The sequence below is a fragment of the Suncus etruscus genome, chromosome 2, assembly GCF_024139225.1.
Source record: "Suncus etruscus isolate mSunEtr1 chromosome 2, mSunEtr1.pri.cur, whole genome shotgun sequence".
Lineage (NCBI taxonomy): Eukaryota > Metazoa > Chordata > Mammalia > Eulipotyphla > Soricidae > Suncus > Suncus etruscus.
In genome coordinates, this window is record NC_064849.1 from 7,159,607 (window position 1) to 7,178,620 (window position 19,014).

General features: G+C 49.2%; 1 protein-coding gene and 1 non-coding gene across 2 annotated transcripts in view; one reads left to right on the forward strand and one right to left on the reverse strand.

Moving 5' to 3' along the window:
- Positions 1-781: 781 nt before the first annotated feature.
- ADCY9 (adenylate cyclase 9) overlaps positions 782-19,014 on the reverse strand; it is a 102,275-nt gene continuing 84,042 nt past the window's right edge. The window contains exons 5-10 of the mRNA XM_049768432.1: positions 18,839-18,941; positions 17,555-17,763; positions 16,229-16,388; positions 15,308-15,456; positions 13,219-13,260; positions 782-4,493 (exon numbers count right to left, since the gene is read on the reverse strand). Coding sequence (XP_049624389.1) covers positions 3,302-4,493; positions 13,219-13,260; positions 15,308-15,456; positions 16,229-16,388; positions 17,555-17,763; positions 18,839-18,941 — 1,855 coding nt within the window. The 3' untranslated portion in view covers positions 782-3,301. The remainder of the gene's footprint in view (positions 4,494-13,218; positions 13,261-15,307; positions 15,457-16,228; positions 16,389-17,554; positions 17,764-18,838; positions 18,942-19,014) is intronic.
- LOC126002285 (U6 spliceosomal RNA) lies at positions 9,822-9,928 on the forward strand. Its single transcript, XR_007493038.1, has one exon. It is a non-coding gene; the product is annotated as a U6 spliceosomal RNA (small nuclear RNA).

The following is a 19,014-nucleotide window of genomic DNA, read 5'->3' on the forward strand; positions in this document are numbered from 1 at the left end:
AGTGACTTCTGAATATAGCTACAGCTGAATGTAGCAACAAACTAACAAATAGGGGCTGGAGTGAAAGCACAACATCCCATAATGGTCCCTTGAACTTCCCAGGAGTAACCCAAGTGCCACCAGGTATGGCCCAAAAACAATAAAAACACACAAAAAGGGGCCAGAGCAATACGATAGCACAATGCTAGGGTGTTTGCCTTGCATGCAGCTGATCCAGAATGGATCTGGGTTCATTCCACGGTGTGTCCCATATGGTCCCCCAAGCCAGGAACAATTTCTGAGTGCAGAGCCAGAAGTAACTAACCCTTGAGGGTCACTGGGTGTGGTCCCAAAACTAAAAATTAAAAAAAAAAAAAAGATACCACAAAAAGGGCCAGAGTGATAACACAGTGGTAGGGCGTTTGCCTTGCATGCGGCACATCTGGGATGGACCCGAATTCGATCCCCAGTATCCCATATGGTCCCCTGAGCCTGCCAGAAGCAATTTCTGAGCACAGAGTCAGGAATAACCCTTGAGCACCGCCAAGTGTGGCCCAAAACAAAAACAAAAACGAAAAGCCCAATAAAACCTAACAAATAAACACAGCACATACCCACACACCCACACACAGAGTTTTCTTTTTCTTTTTTCTGGCATTCTTCTTTCAGTCCTAAGGTGAAGAAATGGCAAAACTTCTGGTTTCGGCCACAGGCTGGAGGAACATACATACACACAGAGTCTCGATGTGCTAAAGTTCGTCTTTTTTCCTCCCCAAAGGAGGAATTACCAGGAACCAGAGAGTCAGAGTTTAGAATATTTTAATGTCCATTTCTCGAGTGGATGCATTTTGAAATTATTAGAATTAACAGTTTAAAAAGAGCAGGACAAAGAGGCGAAATGCAGACAATTGGTTCTGACACATCTCACCTCAGATTCGTACCCTCACAAGAGTCATTCGCTGAAACCATCACCCGACACTGCTCACCTTGGGAATCTAGAGGTGCCAGAGTAGGCGGATGTCTGGGAGTGACCCGTGATCAGCCACTGCATGGTGCTGCCGCAGCCTCTGGTGTGCCAGGTCTCGAGCCTATCTGGAGGGGCACTGGGGGGGTGAGGGCTGTGTGGAGCAGCCTAATGTTGGGGCTCTTCGAGGGATGTGGGGCTCTGTGGCTGGGGTGCAGCATGTCTGCACGAGAAGCAGCAGCGTGTGCTTGTGTCTGAGAGACCGAGAGAGATCGTGGGGTTGGACCCTGGGCCAAGAGCATGGTAAGCGCTGTGAGTGCAAGGAAATGTTTATACACATTCAAGGCTGCAGCGCTGCTCCCTGCCCTGTGCTGAGGCTCTGCCGCTCTGACCAACAGCCACTGGTGGAGTGGCCTGAGGCCGGGGCCACTATTGCCCAACTGGCCCTAGGTGAGCACTGAGGTATGTAGGGCGGGCACTGGCACAGTCTGTGGGGGCATCGGACTGGGTGCTCAGGAAGGCTGCAGGTGTGTGTTTTGGGGGGAGCTGCCCACCGAAGCTCTAGTCTGCACCAGGTCCAGCCAGACCCCCAAGGGGTGAGATTCCTGGCCTGGGGTCTGCCGCAAAGTGGGTTCCCAGGGCAGGAATCATGTACAATATTTTGGGTGGGAAATTGGGGTTGGGGCAGTTGGGTAGGGAGAAAGAGTGCAGAGCACATTTTTAGCGGAACAGCAGACACAGGTTGGCTGGCCCCTCGATTGCCACTGAAGCTCCGGAGACTGGCACCAAGGGCCAAGGGAGTGGGTGCCTCGGACACCCACTCTAACACTGACAGACACCCAGCTGCCCACAGGCCCCGTGAGGAGAGCATCACGCAGTGTCCTTGGGAGAAGATCACAAGTGAGAAGTGTGCGGTGTCGGAGAAGAAATACATTCTTTGGAAGCAAGAGGTATTGTCCCTGTCCACATTGGAAGACCAACGAAACTGTGTGAACCCTGAAAGAAGAGCAGCACTGAAGGCGCCTGGGGATCCCTGTGTTTGCTCAGGGTCCCCGTCTCGGAGAATGATACAGACAGTTCCCAGGTGGGAAGAAAACGCACAGGGCACAGCAGAGAGAGAAGGAACCGGGCCTAGTGTCCCACCTGCTACCACCCGCTGCCAAGGACCGGCTCTCCAGCCCAGATCAGCACTGCCTCCACTGCAGGCTCTGTGGCCATGATTCTAACACACCCAGGATCAGTGACAAAGGTCACGTCCACTGGGTGAACATCTAGCCCTGTGTCACCTGACAGTCCCACAAACGGAGAAAGAACTTCGAGAAGAAGCTGATGGCTCACCAGTGGTTCCTGCTCAGGTTGGGAGTGGAGCATGTGGAGAAGCAAGTGGGAAGCCCTCTGGCCCAGACCCCCAGTTTTTGGGGACTGACCACATTCTGCAGTGGGAAGCCAGGTAAGAGTGCAGGTCCACCAGGGCCAAAGTGGCAGCACTGGGTTTTGAGGTGAGCTCAGAGCCCGTGGGGCCCTAGCACATAGTGCTGTGCTGAGAGGTGACGCTGAGCAGCACCCTCTGTAGGTCCTTGGGAGCTATTCTCGTCACCAGAATGACCTGCCCCTTCCTAAAGCACATGGTTCCTGATAGATAAATAAATAAATAAATAAGTGCACCCCTGTGGCATTTATTTGCTTTTCCCTCTCAGACAGGTCAGACCACCCCTCAGGGTCCTGCTCAGAGACCCCTGACTGCCGGTGTGGGAAGAAAATGGCTTTTCTTTTTGTCCCTCCCCCCCCCCCACCCCATAGACCTGGTTCATGAGGTTTGGCTATTGGTATACATGGTGAGCAGGGGGCCTGGGCCCACAGCGGGCCAGGAGGAAGCCCCGCATGCTGGGGCCTGGAACAGGGGCCCATGTGGGTCCAGCTGCCGCTGTTCAGGCCATGCCCCCTTGCCTTGCCCTGCTCCGTGAGTACTGGCACTTAATCTGCTTCATGGAGCAAGTGTGTGCATGTGTGTGTGTTGTGTGTGTGTGTGTGCTTACACAAAAAAGTCAGATAACTGGAAAATAAGACTGTGTATAAAGAAAAGGGAAAAACAAACAAACAAGCCCCGAATCCTTGAATTAGTGGAGGGCAATGAAAGTGTCTCGTGAGGAAATGCAGTGAAAGTGATGCCTTAACCACAGCTTTTGATTTCAAAATACAGACGACCCCCTGGCCCCCCATCTCCCCTGGACTCCAAGGACAAGGCCACCCTGAAAGGCACTTGTTCTCCACACTGCCAAACACCACACCAGGGGCACAGGGGCGGGACACTGGGTGAATTGAACCCCGACTCAGTGCAATCTGCCCTGGGACAGCACCTCATGGGCGTGGGTCGCTGCTGAGCCAGGTGAGTTCGTTTGCTTCTTCCAGCCCCTCGTCCTCACATTCACTGCTCTCCATGGCCCTGCCCAATTGGCCCCGATCTTCGTTCCTAGCCGCCTCTTTCCCAGGCCTCTGGGAGGCTGGGTGAGAGTCCTTGTCTGGCGCATTACTCTCAAAGCCCAGGGGTGTCTTTTCCATGGACTGGGCAGGAGGCACCAGGCTCGCGATCTCATCTGTGGGAGACCTCCCAATGCTGCCGTCCACCTGCACCCGGATGTCAGGAGAGATAGAGAGCTGGTGCTGCGGAACACCACCACTGTCCGAGCACTTGGGGAAGAGGTAGGTCTTCATCTGGCCCTTGCCCTTGACGTTGACCGTGCCTCTATAGTCAAAGTCATAGCCCATCTTGCTCAGGACCCGGTAGCTCTCCTCGCTCACCTGGATGCGGCATTCGACGCCAGTGGTGTCCATCCGGCTGGCGATGTTGACGGTGTCGCCCCAGATGTCATAGAGCAGCTTGGTGGTGCCGATGACGCCTGCGGTGAGAGGCCCATGGTTGAAGCCCACCCGCAGCTTGAAGTTGAACCAGAGCATGTTGTTGTTGAAGTCGTCCACCACACGCATCAGCTCCCGGGCAAACTCAAAGAGGGTGCGCAGGTGCTCCTGTGGAGGGCCCCCATCCGGGGCCTGCGTGGCATTCAGCCCCGATGCTGCCATGTAGGTGGCACCGATGGTCTTGATCTTCTCGATGCTGCTGTAGCCGGGCCTGCCCAGCAGCTCGTCAAAGTCCCCAATGAGCTCGTTGAGCACTCGATAACATTCCTTGCCCCCCTCGTAGTTCTCTTCGTAGAACTCGCTAAAGTTGACGATGCTGGCGAAGATGACTGCGCCATTGTCGTGGTTCTTGGAGTAGGTCTGCGAGACCTTGAGCTGCTCGGCCACGTGGTAGGGGATGATATTCCTCAGCAGCCAGTCGGCCTGATCCCGCATGCTCTGGATCTTGGTGCGGTGCAGGTCGGCCTCCACGTCCCCATGATAGTGGAGGCGGTAGCTGACCTCGAACTCACGATTCAGGAACCAGACCAGCAGGAGCAGGAGGAAGAAGACGAGGATCCCCTCCTGACCGATCAGGCTGGCGGAGCGCCGGCTGTCCCGTGGCAAGGAGCTATTACAGGGGCTGCTCTCAGCGCTGGGGAGCAAAGACAAGAGAGAGGGCGTGCCTTCTTACATGTACCTCTGCAGGTTCTGAACAGTCCTGCTAACCGGCCCCCTGCGAGGGGTGGTGGGGCTGCCACTGAGCTCTGCAGCCCCTAGCACCTGTCTCTGTGGGGCTGGTTGGAGACACAAGTTCAAGGCTGACCTCTGCAACTGATTTCTCCAAAATGGCTTGGCTTGGTTTGGTTTTGACTGGGATGTGGGGGTCACATCCAGTCATACTCCAAGAGTTACTCCTGGCTCTGCACTCAGGAATTACTCCTGGTGGTGGTTGGGGGACCATACTGGGTACCAAGGATCAAACCTGGGCTGGGCATATGCAAGGCAAGCTCCCTATCCCGTGTACTATTTTTCCAGCCCCCATAGTCTGATTCCTTTTTTTGTTTGCTTTTGGGCCACACCTGGTGGTGCTCAGGACTCAGTCCTGGCACTGCACTCAAAGATCACACCTAACGGTGCTTGGGAGATAATATGGGGTGGTGGGACTCTAACCTGGGTCAGCAGCCTACAAGCAAACGCCCCCCCCCCCCTTTACAGTGTTCTATCACTCCAATCTGGTAGTCTGACCCTTCAGCACTAAACAACCTTTTTTGATGGATGAAGTGTATTTATGTGGAGCCCTTTAAACCCTTCTGTAGGATTTCCAGTTGAGCAGGGAGGGATGGGATGTGGACAGGCAGGAAAACAGTAGTGTCCATGTGAGACCGACTTCTGGGTCAAGCTGACCCTTCTGGTCTCTCCTGAACAGAGAGAGTGAGACTCAGCCTCATGATGTCATCACCAAGCTTGGCATCTTGTTAGCAGTGCACCGAGCTTTGTGTGTCCCTGTCGTACTGGAGTGGGTGATATGCCAGGCTCCTCCTCGTTCAGTGCTTGCCACTTTTCCTACTGAGATGTGGCTGCACCAGTGGCTGTCCCCAGAAGCTATCCCAATGGCAGGAATGACACAGAGCCAGTCCCTGGAACAGGGTCTAGGGGAATGTGGGCCAGCAGGAGAGGGAAGGGAAGAGAATGCTTACAAAGGGCGGACACAGGGCCGGTGAGATAGCATGGAGGTAAGGCATTTGCCTTTCATGCAGAAGGTCATTGGTTCAAATCCCGGCGTCCCATATGGTCCCCCGAGCCTGCCAGGAGCGATTTCTGAGCGTGGAGCCAGGAGTAACCCCTGAGCGCTGCTGGGTGTGACCCAAAAACCAAAACAAAAAACAAAAAAAAGAACAAAAAAAAAGGGCAGACACAGGCCAAGATTCCATCTGGGCCCGTGCTGTATCTGGGCCAACCAGGGAGAGAATCTTCCCCAGCCTGCAACCTGCCGTTTCTCTCTTTACTTCAGCAGCAGCAAGGGGGTGGGGGTAGTGGTCCTAAGTCAACAGCCAAGGTCTGTTCTCTAGAGGGGCTTAGTCATAACTAGTCATCCTAATTAGCTAAATAGGATTTGTGAACATTTTGGTGTACTTGGTGTCATTTAAAATCTGCCCCTGGGTAGGAGCAAGGTTTAGAAGAATGGGGGTGGATCCATGATTTGATAGAGTACCTTTGTTTCATTTCTGGACCTTGCATGGTCCCGAGTTCTGGGGGTAGCCTCTGAACACTGTTGGGTATGGATCAAACCATGCTCACCAAAATAAAATTAAAAAAAAATTGGAGCCAGAGCAATAGCACAGCAGTAGGACATTTGACTTGCATGCAGCCAACCCCAGACGAATCCCAGTTTGATTCCCAGCATCCCATATGATACCCAGAGCCTGCCAGGAGTGATTTCTGAGCACATAGCCAGGAGTAATCCCTGAGTGCTGCTGGGCATGACCCAAAAACCACTCAAAAATTTTATACCTGGGGATGTTTTGTGGGTGTTCCAGGAAAGAAGGTCTCCTGGATGCTGCTAATGTTCTATTCCTTGGCCTGGGCAGGAGCTAAATGGGTGTGCTCACTTGTGCTACATGCTATGCATAATTACATAGTAATCAGAAGTTAAAGAAGAATTCTGCTTTTATTTTATTATTATTAGTAGTATTAGTATTTTAGTTTGGGGGCCATACCTGGCAGCACTTAGGGGTTACTCTGGCTATGCACTCAGAAATTGCTCCTGGCAGGCTAGTAGGACCATATGAGATGCCAGGAATTAAATCTGGATCTGTCCCAGGTTGACCACGTGCTACTGCAGCCCCAGAGTTCTGCTTTTTAAAAACAAGTCCAATATAATAGCCAAGAGTTGAAATCAACCTAGGTCAACAGATGAGTGGATCATGAAGATGTGGTACATATATACAGTGGAATACTACATAGCTGTAGGGTAAGGTATGGTGCAATCATGCAATTTGCTGCAACATAGATGGAACTGGAAGATATTACATTAAATAAAGTAAGCCAGAAGAAGTACATAATGATATCACTTATATGTGGTACTTAGAATAACTGCATGAAAAAATGCAATGGTTTAAATGGGAGTTGTCTCAAACACTCTTGGCATATAGCCAAGAGTATAGGAAGAAGGAGAAGGAGGAGGAAGAGGAGAAGGAAAAATAGGAGGAGGAAGAGAAGGAAGAGAAGGAAGAGAAGGAGGAGGAGGAGAAGGAAGAGAAAGAGGAGGAGGAGGAGGAGGAAGAGGGGGAGGAGGAAAAAAAGGAAGAGAAGGAAGAGGAGGAGGAGAAGGAGGAGAAGGAGGAGGAGGAGAAGAAGAGGAGGAGAAAGAGGAGGAAGATGAAGGAGAAGAAGAAGAGGAGGAGGAGGAGGAGAAACTTAGTGGAGAAGAAGAAACAAATATGAAAGGATGAGGGACAGGGGCCAAGAGATCTCAGGTGCATTGGTGGTGTTAAAAAAGGACAGAAAGCTTTCCTGCACAAGACAGCCAAGAAGATGCCATCACATAATCTCTAGGTCCCAAACCTAGTAAGCTGGCCCCACCCAATAAGGTGGGTGCTGATCACCAAGAGAGCCGTTATAAAGGACTGCTGCATTGCTCCCTGTCTGCTTTTCTGCACAAGACAGCCAAGAAGACGCCATTGAACATAATCTCCAGGGCCCAAACCCAGTCATCTGACCCCACCAAATAAGGTAGAGCCAGAAGAGTGGGGCCGCTCTGCTTCACTCTGTGGCCACGCGCATCTTCTAACCCACGAACCCCAGCACAGCACATAGTAAAAACCACTATACAAGCATGGCACTGGGAAACAATGCAGGACACACCATGCATAGAGAATAAAGATTACCTGAAAAGTACCAACCACCTACTTAGTCTCTCAGATAAGGAGTTTCGAATATTAATATGGAGGATGCTCAAAGAACTCAAAGAAAGCATAGATCGAGCTGAACAGACCACAATGATAGAACTCAGAAAACTCCAAACTGAAATAACAAGTATGAAAAACTCAGTAGATGAAATGAAAACCTCAATGCAAAGCCTCTCCAGTGGAGTAACAGCAGCTGAGGACAGGGTTAGTGAGCCAGAGGATGAGATGCAGAACAACTCCATACAGCAGAAGAGATTGAAAAAGAACCTTAAATAAACTGATCAGGGGCCGGAGAGATAGCATGGAGGTAAGGCATTTGCCTTTCATGCAGAAGGTCATCGGTTCAAATCCCGGCGTCCCATATGGTCCCCCGTGCCTGCCAGGAGCAATTTCTGAGCATGAAGCCAGGAGTAACCCCTGAGCACTGCCGGGTGTGATCCAAAAACCACAAAAGAATAAATAAATAAATAAATAAATAAATAAATAAATAAATTGATCAGACAATGAATAAGCTACTCAAAAATGTGAACAGAAGAAAATAGAAGTATCTGATAAATTCAACAGAAACAACATAGGAATCTTTGGAGTCCCAGAGACCCAGAAAGAGAAAATAATAATAATAATAATTAGAAGAAGAAGTTGGAGGAAGTGTGAGAAGAGGAAGAGGAGGAAGAAGAGGAGGAAAAAGGGGAAGAAGAATAAAAAAGGGAAGAAGAGGAAGAAAAAGAAAAGGAGGGAGAAGAGGAGGAAGAAGAAAAAGAAGAGGAAGATGAGGAGAAAGGAAGAAGGAAAAGAAGAGAAGAAAAAAGAAGACAAGAAGAGGGGCCGGAGAGATAGCATGGAGGTAAGGCGTTTGCCTCTCATGCAGGAGGTCATCGGTTCGAATCCCGGCGTCCCATATATGGTCCTCCCGTGCCTGCCAGGAGCAATTTCTGAGCCAGGAATAACCCCTGAGCACTGCCGGGTGTGACCCAAAAACCACAAAAAAAAAAAAATTAAAAAAAAAAAAAGAAGAGGAGAAGAAGAGGAAGGAGGAGGAGGAGGAAGAGACAGAAGAGGAGGAAAGTGGGCCAGAAAGATAGCATGGAGGTAGAGCATTTGCCCTGCATGCAGAAGGATGGTGGTTCGAATCCCAGCATCCCATATGGTCCCCCGAGCCTGCCAGGAGCGATTTCTGAGCATAGAGCCAGCAGTAACCCTTGAGTGCTGCCAGGTGTGGCTCAAAAAAAAAAAAAAAAAAAAAAAAAAAAAAAAAAAAAGAGAGAGAGAGAGAGAGAAGGGAAAAGGAAGAGAAAGAAGAATAAGAGAAAGAGAAGAAAGAGGAAGAAGGAAAAAGAAAATGGATTGAAGATTTATTTTTAATTTCTTATAATAGTGTCTTTGTCTAAGCACCGTGATTATACACATGTTTGTAGTTGGGTTTCAGTTAAAAAAATGAAAAAATGGGGCCGGTGAGGTGGCGCTAGAGGTAAGTAAGGTATCTGCCTTGCAAGCACTAGCCAAGGAAGGACCTCGGTTCGATCTCCCAGCATCCCATATGGTCTCCCAAGCCAGGGACAATTTCTGAGCGCTTAGCCAGGAGTAACCCCTGAGCATCAAACAGGTGTGGCCCTAAAATCCAAAAAAAAAAAAAAAAGAAAAAATGAAAATGATAATTAAAAAAAAAGGACAGAATGAGGCCAGAGAAATAGCACAGCGGTAGGGCATAAGCCTTGCATGCAGCCAACTCAGGATGGACCTGGATTAGAATCCTGGCATCCCATATGATTCACCAAGCCAGGAGCGATTTCTGATGGCAGAACCAGGAGGCTGGAGCAATAGCTCAGTGGTATGGCATTTGCCTTGCACATGGTGGATCCAGGACAGACCTCGGTTCGATACTCAGAGTCCTGTATGGTCCCCCAAGCCAGGGGTAATTTCTGGGCATATAGCCAGGAGTAACCTCTGAGCGTCAATGGGTGTAGTTCCCCCAAAATCCCCCCCAAAAAAAAAACAAAAAAAAGGAGTAACCCCTAAGTGCAGCTGGGTGTGGCCCAAAAAAACAAAAAAAAAGGGGGGGGGGGACAGAACATGTCCTTGTTTCAGCAGCACATATACTAAAATTGGAATGATAAAGAGAAGATTAGCATTTCCCCTGAACAAGGATGACATGCTAAAAGGATAGAACAAAATATCTGATCCAAGGTTAACAACAATGAAATCATAAGACCTAAAATTGAATAATCAAAACTTAAAATATGCCTGTTACGCTATAGGCTGGGGGGCAGGGGTGGTAGCATGGGATGCACTCTGGCAACACTGGAGTGGGATTGGCCCTGACACATTGTATATCTGAAGCTCAACTATAAAGGGTTTTGTAAATCATAATGGTTTCAATAAAATAATTTAAAAATATAGGGGCTGGAGTGGTGGCGCAAGCAGTACAGCATCTGCCTTGCCCATACTAGCCTAGGATGGACTGTGGTTCGATCCCCCGGCATCCCATATGGTCCCCCAAGCTAGGAGCAACTTCTGAGCGCAGAGCCAGGAGTAACCCCTGAGTGTTACCGGGGGTGGCCCAAAACCCAAAAAAACATAAAAATTAAAAAAAAAAAAACAACATCCATGGGCCAAAGTGATAGCATAGCAGGGTGTTTGCCTTGCATGCAGCTGACCCAGGATGGACCCATGTTTGGTTCCCAGCAACCCATATGGTCCCCAAGCCTGTCAGGAGCAATTTCTGAGTGCAGAGCCAGGAGTGACGCTGGGTATGGCCCAAAACAAAACAAAAAGACACAAACAAAAAAGCAACATCCAGGGGCTAAAGTGATCGCACAATGTGGAGGGTATTTGCTTGGCACGTAGCAGACCTGGGATCTATCCCTGGAATCTCATATAGTCCCCATAGCCTGCTAGGAATTATTTGAGCTCAGGCAGAGCCCAGAGTTACCCGAGTGTCCCTGAGAGTGACTGAAAAACCAAAATCAAAACCAACCAACCAAGCAAACAACCAAACAAGAAAATCCCAAGATTAGCAAATTAACTCAAATGACTACATTATTCTGAGATATAGTAGGGGTACATTCAGGAAAAGTATGGCTTTTGAAGTAGGGAGGCCAAAGGCTAAGTGCTGCCTTACAGCTGTGTGACACTAAACAGTGTCCTTAACCAAAAGCCTGAGCTGCGTCATCTGAAAAACGGGCACATTGAAATTAGGAGGTGAAGGGCCAGAGCGGAGGTACAAGCTGTAGGGCATTTGCCTTGCACGCGTTAACCTAGGACGGACAGCGGTTTGATCCTCTGGTATCCCATATGGTCCCCCAAGCCAGGACCAATTTCTGAGCGCATAGTCAGGAGTAACCCCTGAACATCACCAGGTGTGCCCCGCCAAAAAAATATAAAATAAAATAAATAAATAAATCAGGAAGTGAGTGAGGATGGAATTGATTTCTATTTTCTTTTTCTTTTCTTTTTTTTTTTTTTTGGTTTTTGGGCCACACCCGGCGATGCTCAGGAGTTACTCCTGGCTATCTGCTCAGAAATAGCTCCTGGCAGGCACAGAGGACCATATGGGACACCGGGGAACCAACCACCTTTGGTCCTGGATTGGCTGCTTGCAAGGCAAACACGGCTGTGCTATCTCTCCGGGCCCTGATTTCTATTTTCTAAGAGCCTGATAACAGAGGAGAGTTAACAAAGGTTTCACAGCCTAACTCTCACTGAAGATTCTCATTGTGACTTTCAACAGGACCCTAAAAAGAACAAAAGAAATTCTTTGGTCTTTAAATGTGCCCCAGTAGTAACATTTTTACCTTCTGTCACAATTCTTCTCCAGGGAATTTTCTGTTCTTTTATCTATGATGCTGTAATTAGGCAACTATTCTTTTTTTATTAAAACAGAGATTACGCTGTATACATGGGAGTCACCACAATTTTTTTCCCCCTGCTCCACTCTGGGGTAAAGCAAATCTAATGTATTTTTTGGGGGGGTCATACTCAGCAGCGCTCAGGGGTTACTTGTGGCTCTATGCTCAGAAATCGCTCCTGTGGTCCCCCAAGCCAGGAGCAACTTCTGAGCACATAGCCAGGAGTAACCCCTGTGCATTACCGGGTGTGGCCCAAAAACAAAAAAAAAAAAAAAAAGAAATCGCTCCTGGCAGGCTCAGGGGACCATATGGGATGCTGGGATTCAAACCACCGTCCTTCCGCATGCAAGGCAAATGCCCTACCTCCATGCTATCTCTCCGGCCCCAGTCTAATGTATTTTTGAGATCTTTTAAAGTATTTTAGAAATATATCACAAAACTCAACAAACTGAGCTCATGCTTTGCACACTGGAAATGGAAGGTCCTTCCTTGCATGTTCCTGTGAGTACTAAGAGTGATCTTCCCAAGCACTGAGCTAGAAGCAGACTTTGAGTACTTTGAGATGCAGCTTACTCCCAAAAAAAGTAGTGGAAAAAAAACAACTCTGATTTGTTGAGGTTCCCTTTGTAACATTAGTCCTTTTGTTGTTGTTGTTTTGTTTTTTGTTTTTGGGTCACACCTGGTAGCGCTCAGGAGTTAATCCTGGTACTGCGCTCAGAAGTCACTCCTGGCTGGCTCATGGGACCATATGGGATGACCAGGGTCCATCCTGTGTTGGCAGCGTGCAAGGCAAATGCCTTACCACTGTGTTATCGCTCCGGCCCCAACATTAAAGTCTTATATAAAATTAAATCTGGTCTATTGTATACCTAGTCAAAGTAAGCTATCATACTTCTCACATTTAAGAATTTCCCACTTACTCTAGGATAAACACAGACCTTGACCTTTTTACTTTTTATCTTTTTTTTTTTTTTTTTGGTTTTTCGGGCCACACCTGTTTGATGCTCAGGGGTTACTCCTGGCTAAGCGCTCAGAAATTGCCCCTGGCTTGGGGGGACCATATGGGACGCCGGGGGATCGAACCGCGGTCCTTCCTTGGCTAGCGCTTGCAAGGCAGACACCTTACCTCCAGCGCCACCTACCCGGCCCCTCCAGACTTTTTTTTAAATAGTAAGATAAAAAGTGGGGCCGGCGAGGTGGCGATAGAGGTAAGGTGTCTGCCTTGCAAGCGCTAGCCAAGGAAGGACCGCGGTTTGATCCCCCGGCGTCCCATATGGTCCCCCCAAGCCAGGGGCGATTTCTGAGCACATAGCCAGGAGTAACCTCTGAGCGTCAAACGGGTGTGGCCCAAAAACCAAAAAAAAAAAGTCTGGAAAAAGCAAATTTGAAACAGTCACTTTCATTTATTCAGATAGGGGCATAATGTATGAGCTTACCTGAGCTGGAAAGAGTACAATGGATATGATGCTTGCCTTGCTTGCATGCAACTGACCCAAGTTTCAGTGCCCGACAGTAGACAATAGACCCTGAGCAACCCCAGGAGTAATCCCTGAGGCAGAGTCAGAAAAACCAGGGCAATGCTGGACATGGCCCCAAAACAACTCAAAACAAACAAAAGGCTTACCTGAAATTTTGAACAGCATCAAGGTGTGCAATAACTACAGAGCTGAAATTAAAATGCAGAAAATATTATTGTAAAGAGCAGGGAAGACAAAACTTAGGGAACCTGAAAAGAACTCAAGCAAATTTCTTTTATGTGGAGATAAAGTTAGTTAACCATAGCAATGATGTAATTATGATTTGATGCTGTATGTAACTAACAGACCTTTTCTTCTAGAAGAAACTGTGGGACAGTTGGTGACTCCCCAGGCAATCATACCCCAGGGCACCAAGGCACTAACAAATGCTAGAGGTCCATGGCTGACGCACGGTCCTTGGAGAACCACTGAGAGGGACCTTGAACAGTCCAGGACAAGGCCCCCAAACTAACAAAAAATGCTGGAGGAGCCCCATTGCTCTGGTTCTTCAGTCCTGACTGTGAACAAGGCTCACACCAACAAGTGGCAAGTGCCACTATGAGTGGTTGATGTATGGGCAGTGCACAAGAAGCAAAAGCAGCCTTGGAAAGGGCACACGGAAAAGACTTCAGGTTACAGCTCCTGACTCCAGAAGAGTAAGTACTTGAGTAACATCATATGGTTCTCAGTGCCAGTCAGTGCGAATACATGCAGTACCAGTGAAGAACTTTTTTTTTTTTTTTTTTTTTTTTTTTGCGGGGAGCTCATACCTAGCTATGCTCAGGGCCTACTCCTGGCTCTGCACTCAGGAATTACTCCTGTTGGTATTTGGGGAACCATATGGAATGCCAGGGACTGAACTTGGGTCATGTGCAAGACAAGAGCCTGCCTGTTGTACTATCTCTCCAGCTTCCAGAAGGGCATTTTAGGGCCTTTGGGGGTGTATTTCTGGAGCTATAATAATTTGGGGAGACAGGAATGTTAAACATCTCACAAAACAAAATGAAGAAAAATTTTGAAATATCCTGCTGTCCTAAATCCACTATAATTAGAAAGATGTGGCTTTTCAGTGTGTGTTCTAGTAAAAGATTTTTATCAGCAGTTACAAGCCAAAAATGCCAATTTTTAAAAGTTTATAACAGAAATGGAAGCTGACAGCTCTAAGGAATTAACCAGAATATCTAAATGAACACACATGCTGTGCATTCTATTATCAGTTTCTCCAATGATTTATCTAAGCCTAAAGGCTAACTGCCATAAAGTCAGCTGCAAGCGTACAATAGGCCATCTGAGACCCATTTCTTTGGTGGAGGGGGTGTACCTGGTGGTGCTTTGAGGACATTCCTAGCAGTGCTCAGGGGACCAAGGAGTACTAGGGATACAGCATGGTGCTCCAATATGAAGCATGCACTTCAGCTCTTAAAGCCCCCCTGTTTTTTTTTTTGTTTTTTTTTTGGGTCACACCCGGCAGCGCTCAGGAGTTACTCCTGTCTCTGCACTCAGAAGTTGCTCCTGGCAGGCACAGGGGATCATATGGGATGCCAAGATTCGAACCACTGTCCATCCTGGATTGAATGCATGCATGCATGCCGCTGTGCTATCTCTCTAGCCTCCTTGAAGTCCATTTTTAACAAACATTATTTGGTCAGTAGAGCGCACGTCCAGCTGGATTCTGTGACTACGCTCAGGAATTTCAGTACAGCACAGGAAACTGTCAATCCCTATGTTCTTGGGTTTTAACATCCTATCCAGGACAAGAAGATTGACCATGTCCTGGGGGCTTTCCCCATGCTTATCAGTGACCATCTTATCAGCAAAGACCATTTTCAAAGCCAGCAACAGTCTCCATTTCCCAGCATTTGGAGGAATTCCACGGTAAGAGTGATTTCCAGTGATGTGTCCTCACTTGTCACTCAGGTGGTGTTTACCACCCTAACTCCAGGAACTGATCCTGCATAAACTTAAAGGCAGCCCAGTTGCTGCAGGCTGTGCCTCCTTCCTCTGTCTGGTAAATACCATCTGTCCTGATGTCTTCACCACACTGTCAACAGGTTGGCCTCAATACACTCTTTCTCTATGAATACTGTAACATCATAAGAAGTAGATACATAGGGTGTTGGAAGCATTTTTATGTCCAGGAGGGAAGCTTGTGTGAGGCGGGTAGTGCAGGGGTTCAGGGAGGACCAGTGAGCATACCTTTCGGGGCATAAGGAGATGTAGAGCAGGAGTAGAGGCACTGCCCCAATGATGGTGGCCAGTGCCGACCTCATCCAGGAGCTGAGCTGGCAGAAGTTGCAGTAATGCACCACAGCGATGAGGATGGCCGAGCCGGTAAACACGGTGAGCTGCAGGAAGAGTGTGCACCTGTTAGGGCTCACCCTGGGGCCCCTCTGCACCTCTGCCTGCATCTTAGATATGACACGACTACCACAGGCTACTATTGGTATGTGCTGATCATCCTTCAGTGGCCAACGGGTTGGTATAAGGACAGATCATAAACATTCAGGCGTCCATGTCCCACAGGCACCTGAGTTCCTTAGATGTGAGATCACTTAGTAGTCTGAGAAGGCGGGTGTTCCACTTGTAAATTGCATGATTGAAACTAAATTGGAATTTTTCTTTCCCTTTTACTTTTTTAATTAAAATTTACTTTTGTTTTCTTTCTTTCTTTTTTTTTTTTTTCTTTTCTACATCATCTGTGGTCAGGGCTTACTCCTGACTCTGTGAGTGAGTCACCTACTGAAAGCCTTTCCCACTGCTGTTCCAGCCCAAGTGAGATCTGATAGTAAATATCAAATGAGTGACCCGCCCTGCTCGCCAGACCATCCCCTTCCGAGGAAGAATAGATGTGATGTGTGCTACGGAAGTGAACTCACAAGGCCTCCCTCCCTGTTCAAAGCAATCAAACCAACTATCGGGCCAGACCAGCATGACCTCCAGTATCACGAGGTCAGAGGAGGGAGACAGTGTCTAGTATGAAACCTGGTGAAGAACTAGAAAGCTGGAGGACTTGTGTGCCCCATAGGGTCTCTGGGAAGTGGGGGAGCCACTTACCCAACATCTGTGTGCAGAGAACCCAAGAACCAAGAACCAGTAAGATCCAGAGCCTGTACTCACGTGGATGTTCGTCTTGAATTCGGAGGTGACGTGCGAGTAGACAGCGAGGGCAGGGAGCGACACCAGGATGGCCCCAATGGAATGGCGGGGGAGCCAGCCAGAGATCCACTCCAGTAGGCGCTTAGTGCAGGACATGACACTCTCAGGGAAAAACACCATCCTAGAGGGTGGGAGGGAACCCAAGTCACCTGGCGCAACTGAGCTGGCACTGTTGTGGAGGGATATTTGGCCCCTGCTCTTGGGGCAGGGAGCAGCTCACTGGAAGTTACTCAGAGGGAGAAGCAGCAACTGCAGGGACTCTATGAGCTGAAATGGACATAGCTGTGGGGAGCTGGGGGAGGGAGTTTAAAGTCTGGGGAGTCTTCTGGATCTTCACATGATTGGGGGTGTTCCTGGTCTGGAGTTGGAGGTACCTGCCATGTGAGGTAGCTCTGTTCTGTGTCCTTCTGCCACCTACCCCAACACCCATGCAGGACCTGTCAACCAGGACCTTGGCCTGGAGTGTCTCGTTCATGAAGCGCACACTAGGGGCAAGAGTGTGGGAGACTTGAGACCAACCTCAGCATACCCCAGATACCCTGGGGACTGCTGGAGTGAGCCTGGAACACTGAGCCAGGAGGAGGCCCTGAGCACAGCCAGGTATGGCCAATGGTCCCTCCACAGAAACTTTCCAGGAGATTTCCAAGAGAGCAGCTACAATCTCTGGGGTATGGGCACAGATCCCCAGGGACAGGACACTGTATCCCTGCTCCTGACATGCTCAGTGCCCCACTGCAGACACATGGAGGGTGTCTGGCTTCTTAAGATGGGGAGACTCTTCTGGAGTGTCAGCAGCCCAGAAACTCCTTTGGCAAATGTCTGAGGACCACAAAGACACTGATGACACAGTGAGGGCCAAAAGGGGTGTTGGCAAAGCTGGGGGAGGGGAGGGCTCACTCTAAATTCACATTGGAACAGGGAGTGGGGGGGTTCTGGGAACCATGCAAGGAACTAATTACTTTCTGGGGGCATAAATCCTCGATGAATCTCCCTACCCCCAGGGGGGACAGTAGACCCGAAGCTGAGCCTGTGAAGACACCAGGTCCATAAGTAGCCTGGTGGGGCAGTTCTCCCTCAGAATAAGGGGCTCAGCCACTTCCTGGGGACTGGCCCTGGTTCACTTTCCAGAGTCCTGATTTGCTCTGGCTTCCTTATACTGGAAGACTTGTTCAAAGGAAGAGCATGTGGGTCCAGGGGGACATGGGATGGGGTTCAGAATGAGGCTCCCGCCTAGCAGGCAGGCACAAAGGGACTGAGGCCCATGCAAGGTGTGCCATGGCACCTTACCTGACCGAGACCACAAGGGACAGCAGTTCCAGCAGCAGGGCAGCCCCAAAGATGGCCAGGGCTGTGGGTGGGGGTGGTGAAGCAGCAGCTCCATACTTGAAGAAGCAGGTGATGGAGAGCAGCAGGAACACAGTGGTTGACAGGAACACGTCTAAGAGGGAGCTGAAGGTGGCACTGGCGAAAGTCTTCACGGGAGCGTTCTTGATAACCTAGTAGGGATGGGCAGGGGTACATGTAGAGCTGCCCTGGAGGCCTGGGGGAGGCACAGCTGACTCTGAGATAGACTGCTGAGCCTGGCTCTGCTTGGGATTCATGTGGATGACAAGAGCCAGGCACAGAGATCTTAAAAACTGGGTCAGAGGTCACAGCACATGATTTGAACTAGAACACAGATACGGCAGGTGCTAAGTGAGACCGAAAGGCAGTTAGCCACACCAGTACAATCGGGCATGAATGGGGGGGACCAGCTTCCATGATGTGTGATGATGAGAGAAGGTAAGGGAGAGGACACCAAAGCTCCACCCCATTCAAGCTCTATACAGGGGATGCCAGAGAATGAGAAGAATCTGGGGTGGCATCTCATGTGCGCTCATGGCCCAGGCAGCACCATTAGGTACCTGAAATCTTTCAATTCCAGCATAGACAAGGCTCAACAGGACCCAGTAGCATCTGGGACCAGGAGCTTGGGCCAGACATGAGTCTGAGTAAGTGTAGCGGGATTGGTTGTTCCACAGTCAAGCATTACGCCATGGAGAGAGAAGTAGTCAGAGGGCACCATCCAGGCAGCCCCTCCCCAGAATGTCAATGTTTATGTGCTATGTCTGGAATCATAGCACCTTAGGCACCAGAATGTCAAGGTCCCTGAAAGCCCAGGTATGGGATTCTAACAGGCCCTGAGGGGCAGAGTGACATTCACCATTCACTGTTGGTGGTGGGGGCGCTCAAGTTGCAGAGATAAGGCCTGAAGGAGAATAGTGAAGGTCTCTGACCCTCCCATCCCAATTCAGGGGACAGGAAGAGAAAGATAGAGAACCAAAACCAGGGATCAGGTGAGGGCAGAGGGGGCAGAGGAGCAGAGAAGGATCCAGAGGGATCAGTCTGGTCACTGGGCAAAGGGGCAAAATAGGATTTGTTTCCCCTCTTATGAAGATGCATCGCATATCTAACTGCTCTCTAGGGTTATGGATCATAGGAGCAATGCTACAACGCTTTCCTGTCAGGAGGCTCCAAGGCAAAAAAAAAAAAAAACAAAAAAAAACAAAACAGAGCCTGCACCACATGTACCTCTTGCTGGTAGCTAGTCCTGTAGGCGCACTCCAGCTCCTTGTCCAGAAAATTCAGGCTGAACTGATTGATGGGCGGCTTGAAGAAATAATCTTTCATCAGGCTAGGAGAGAAATAAAAACAGCAGGTTAGCAACCAGCATGACCATCACATCAACTTACTGGAACTCAGACAGC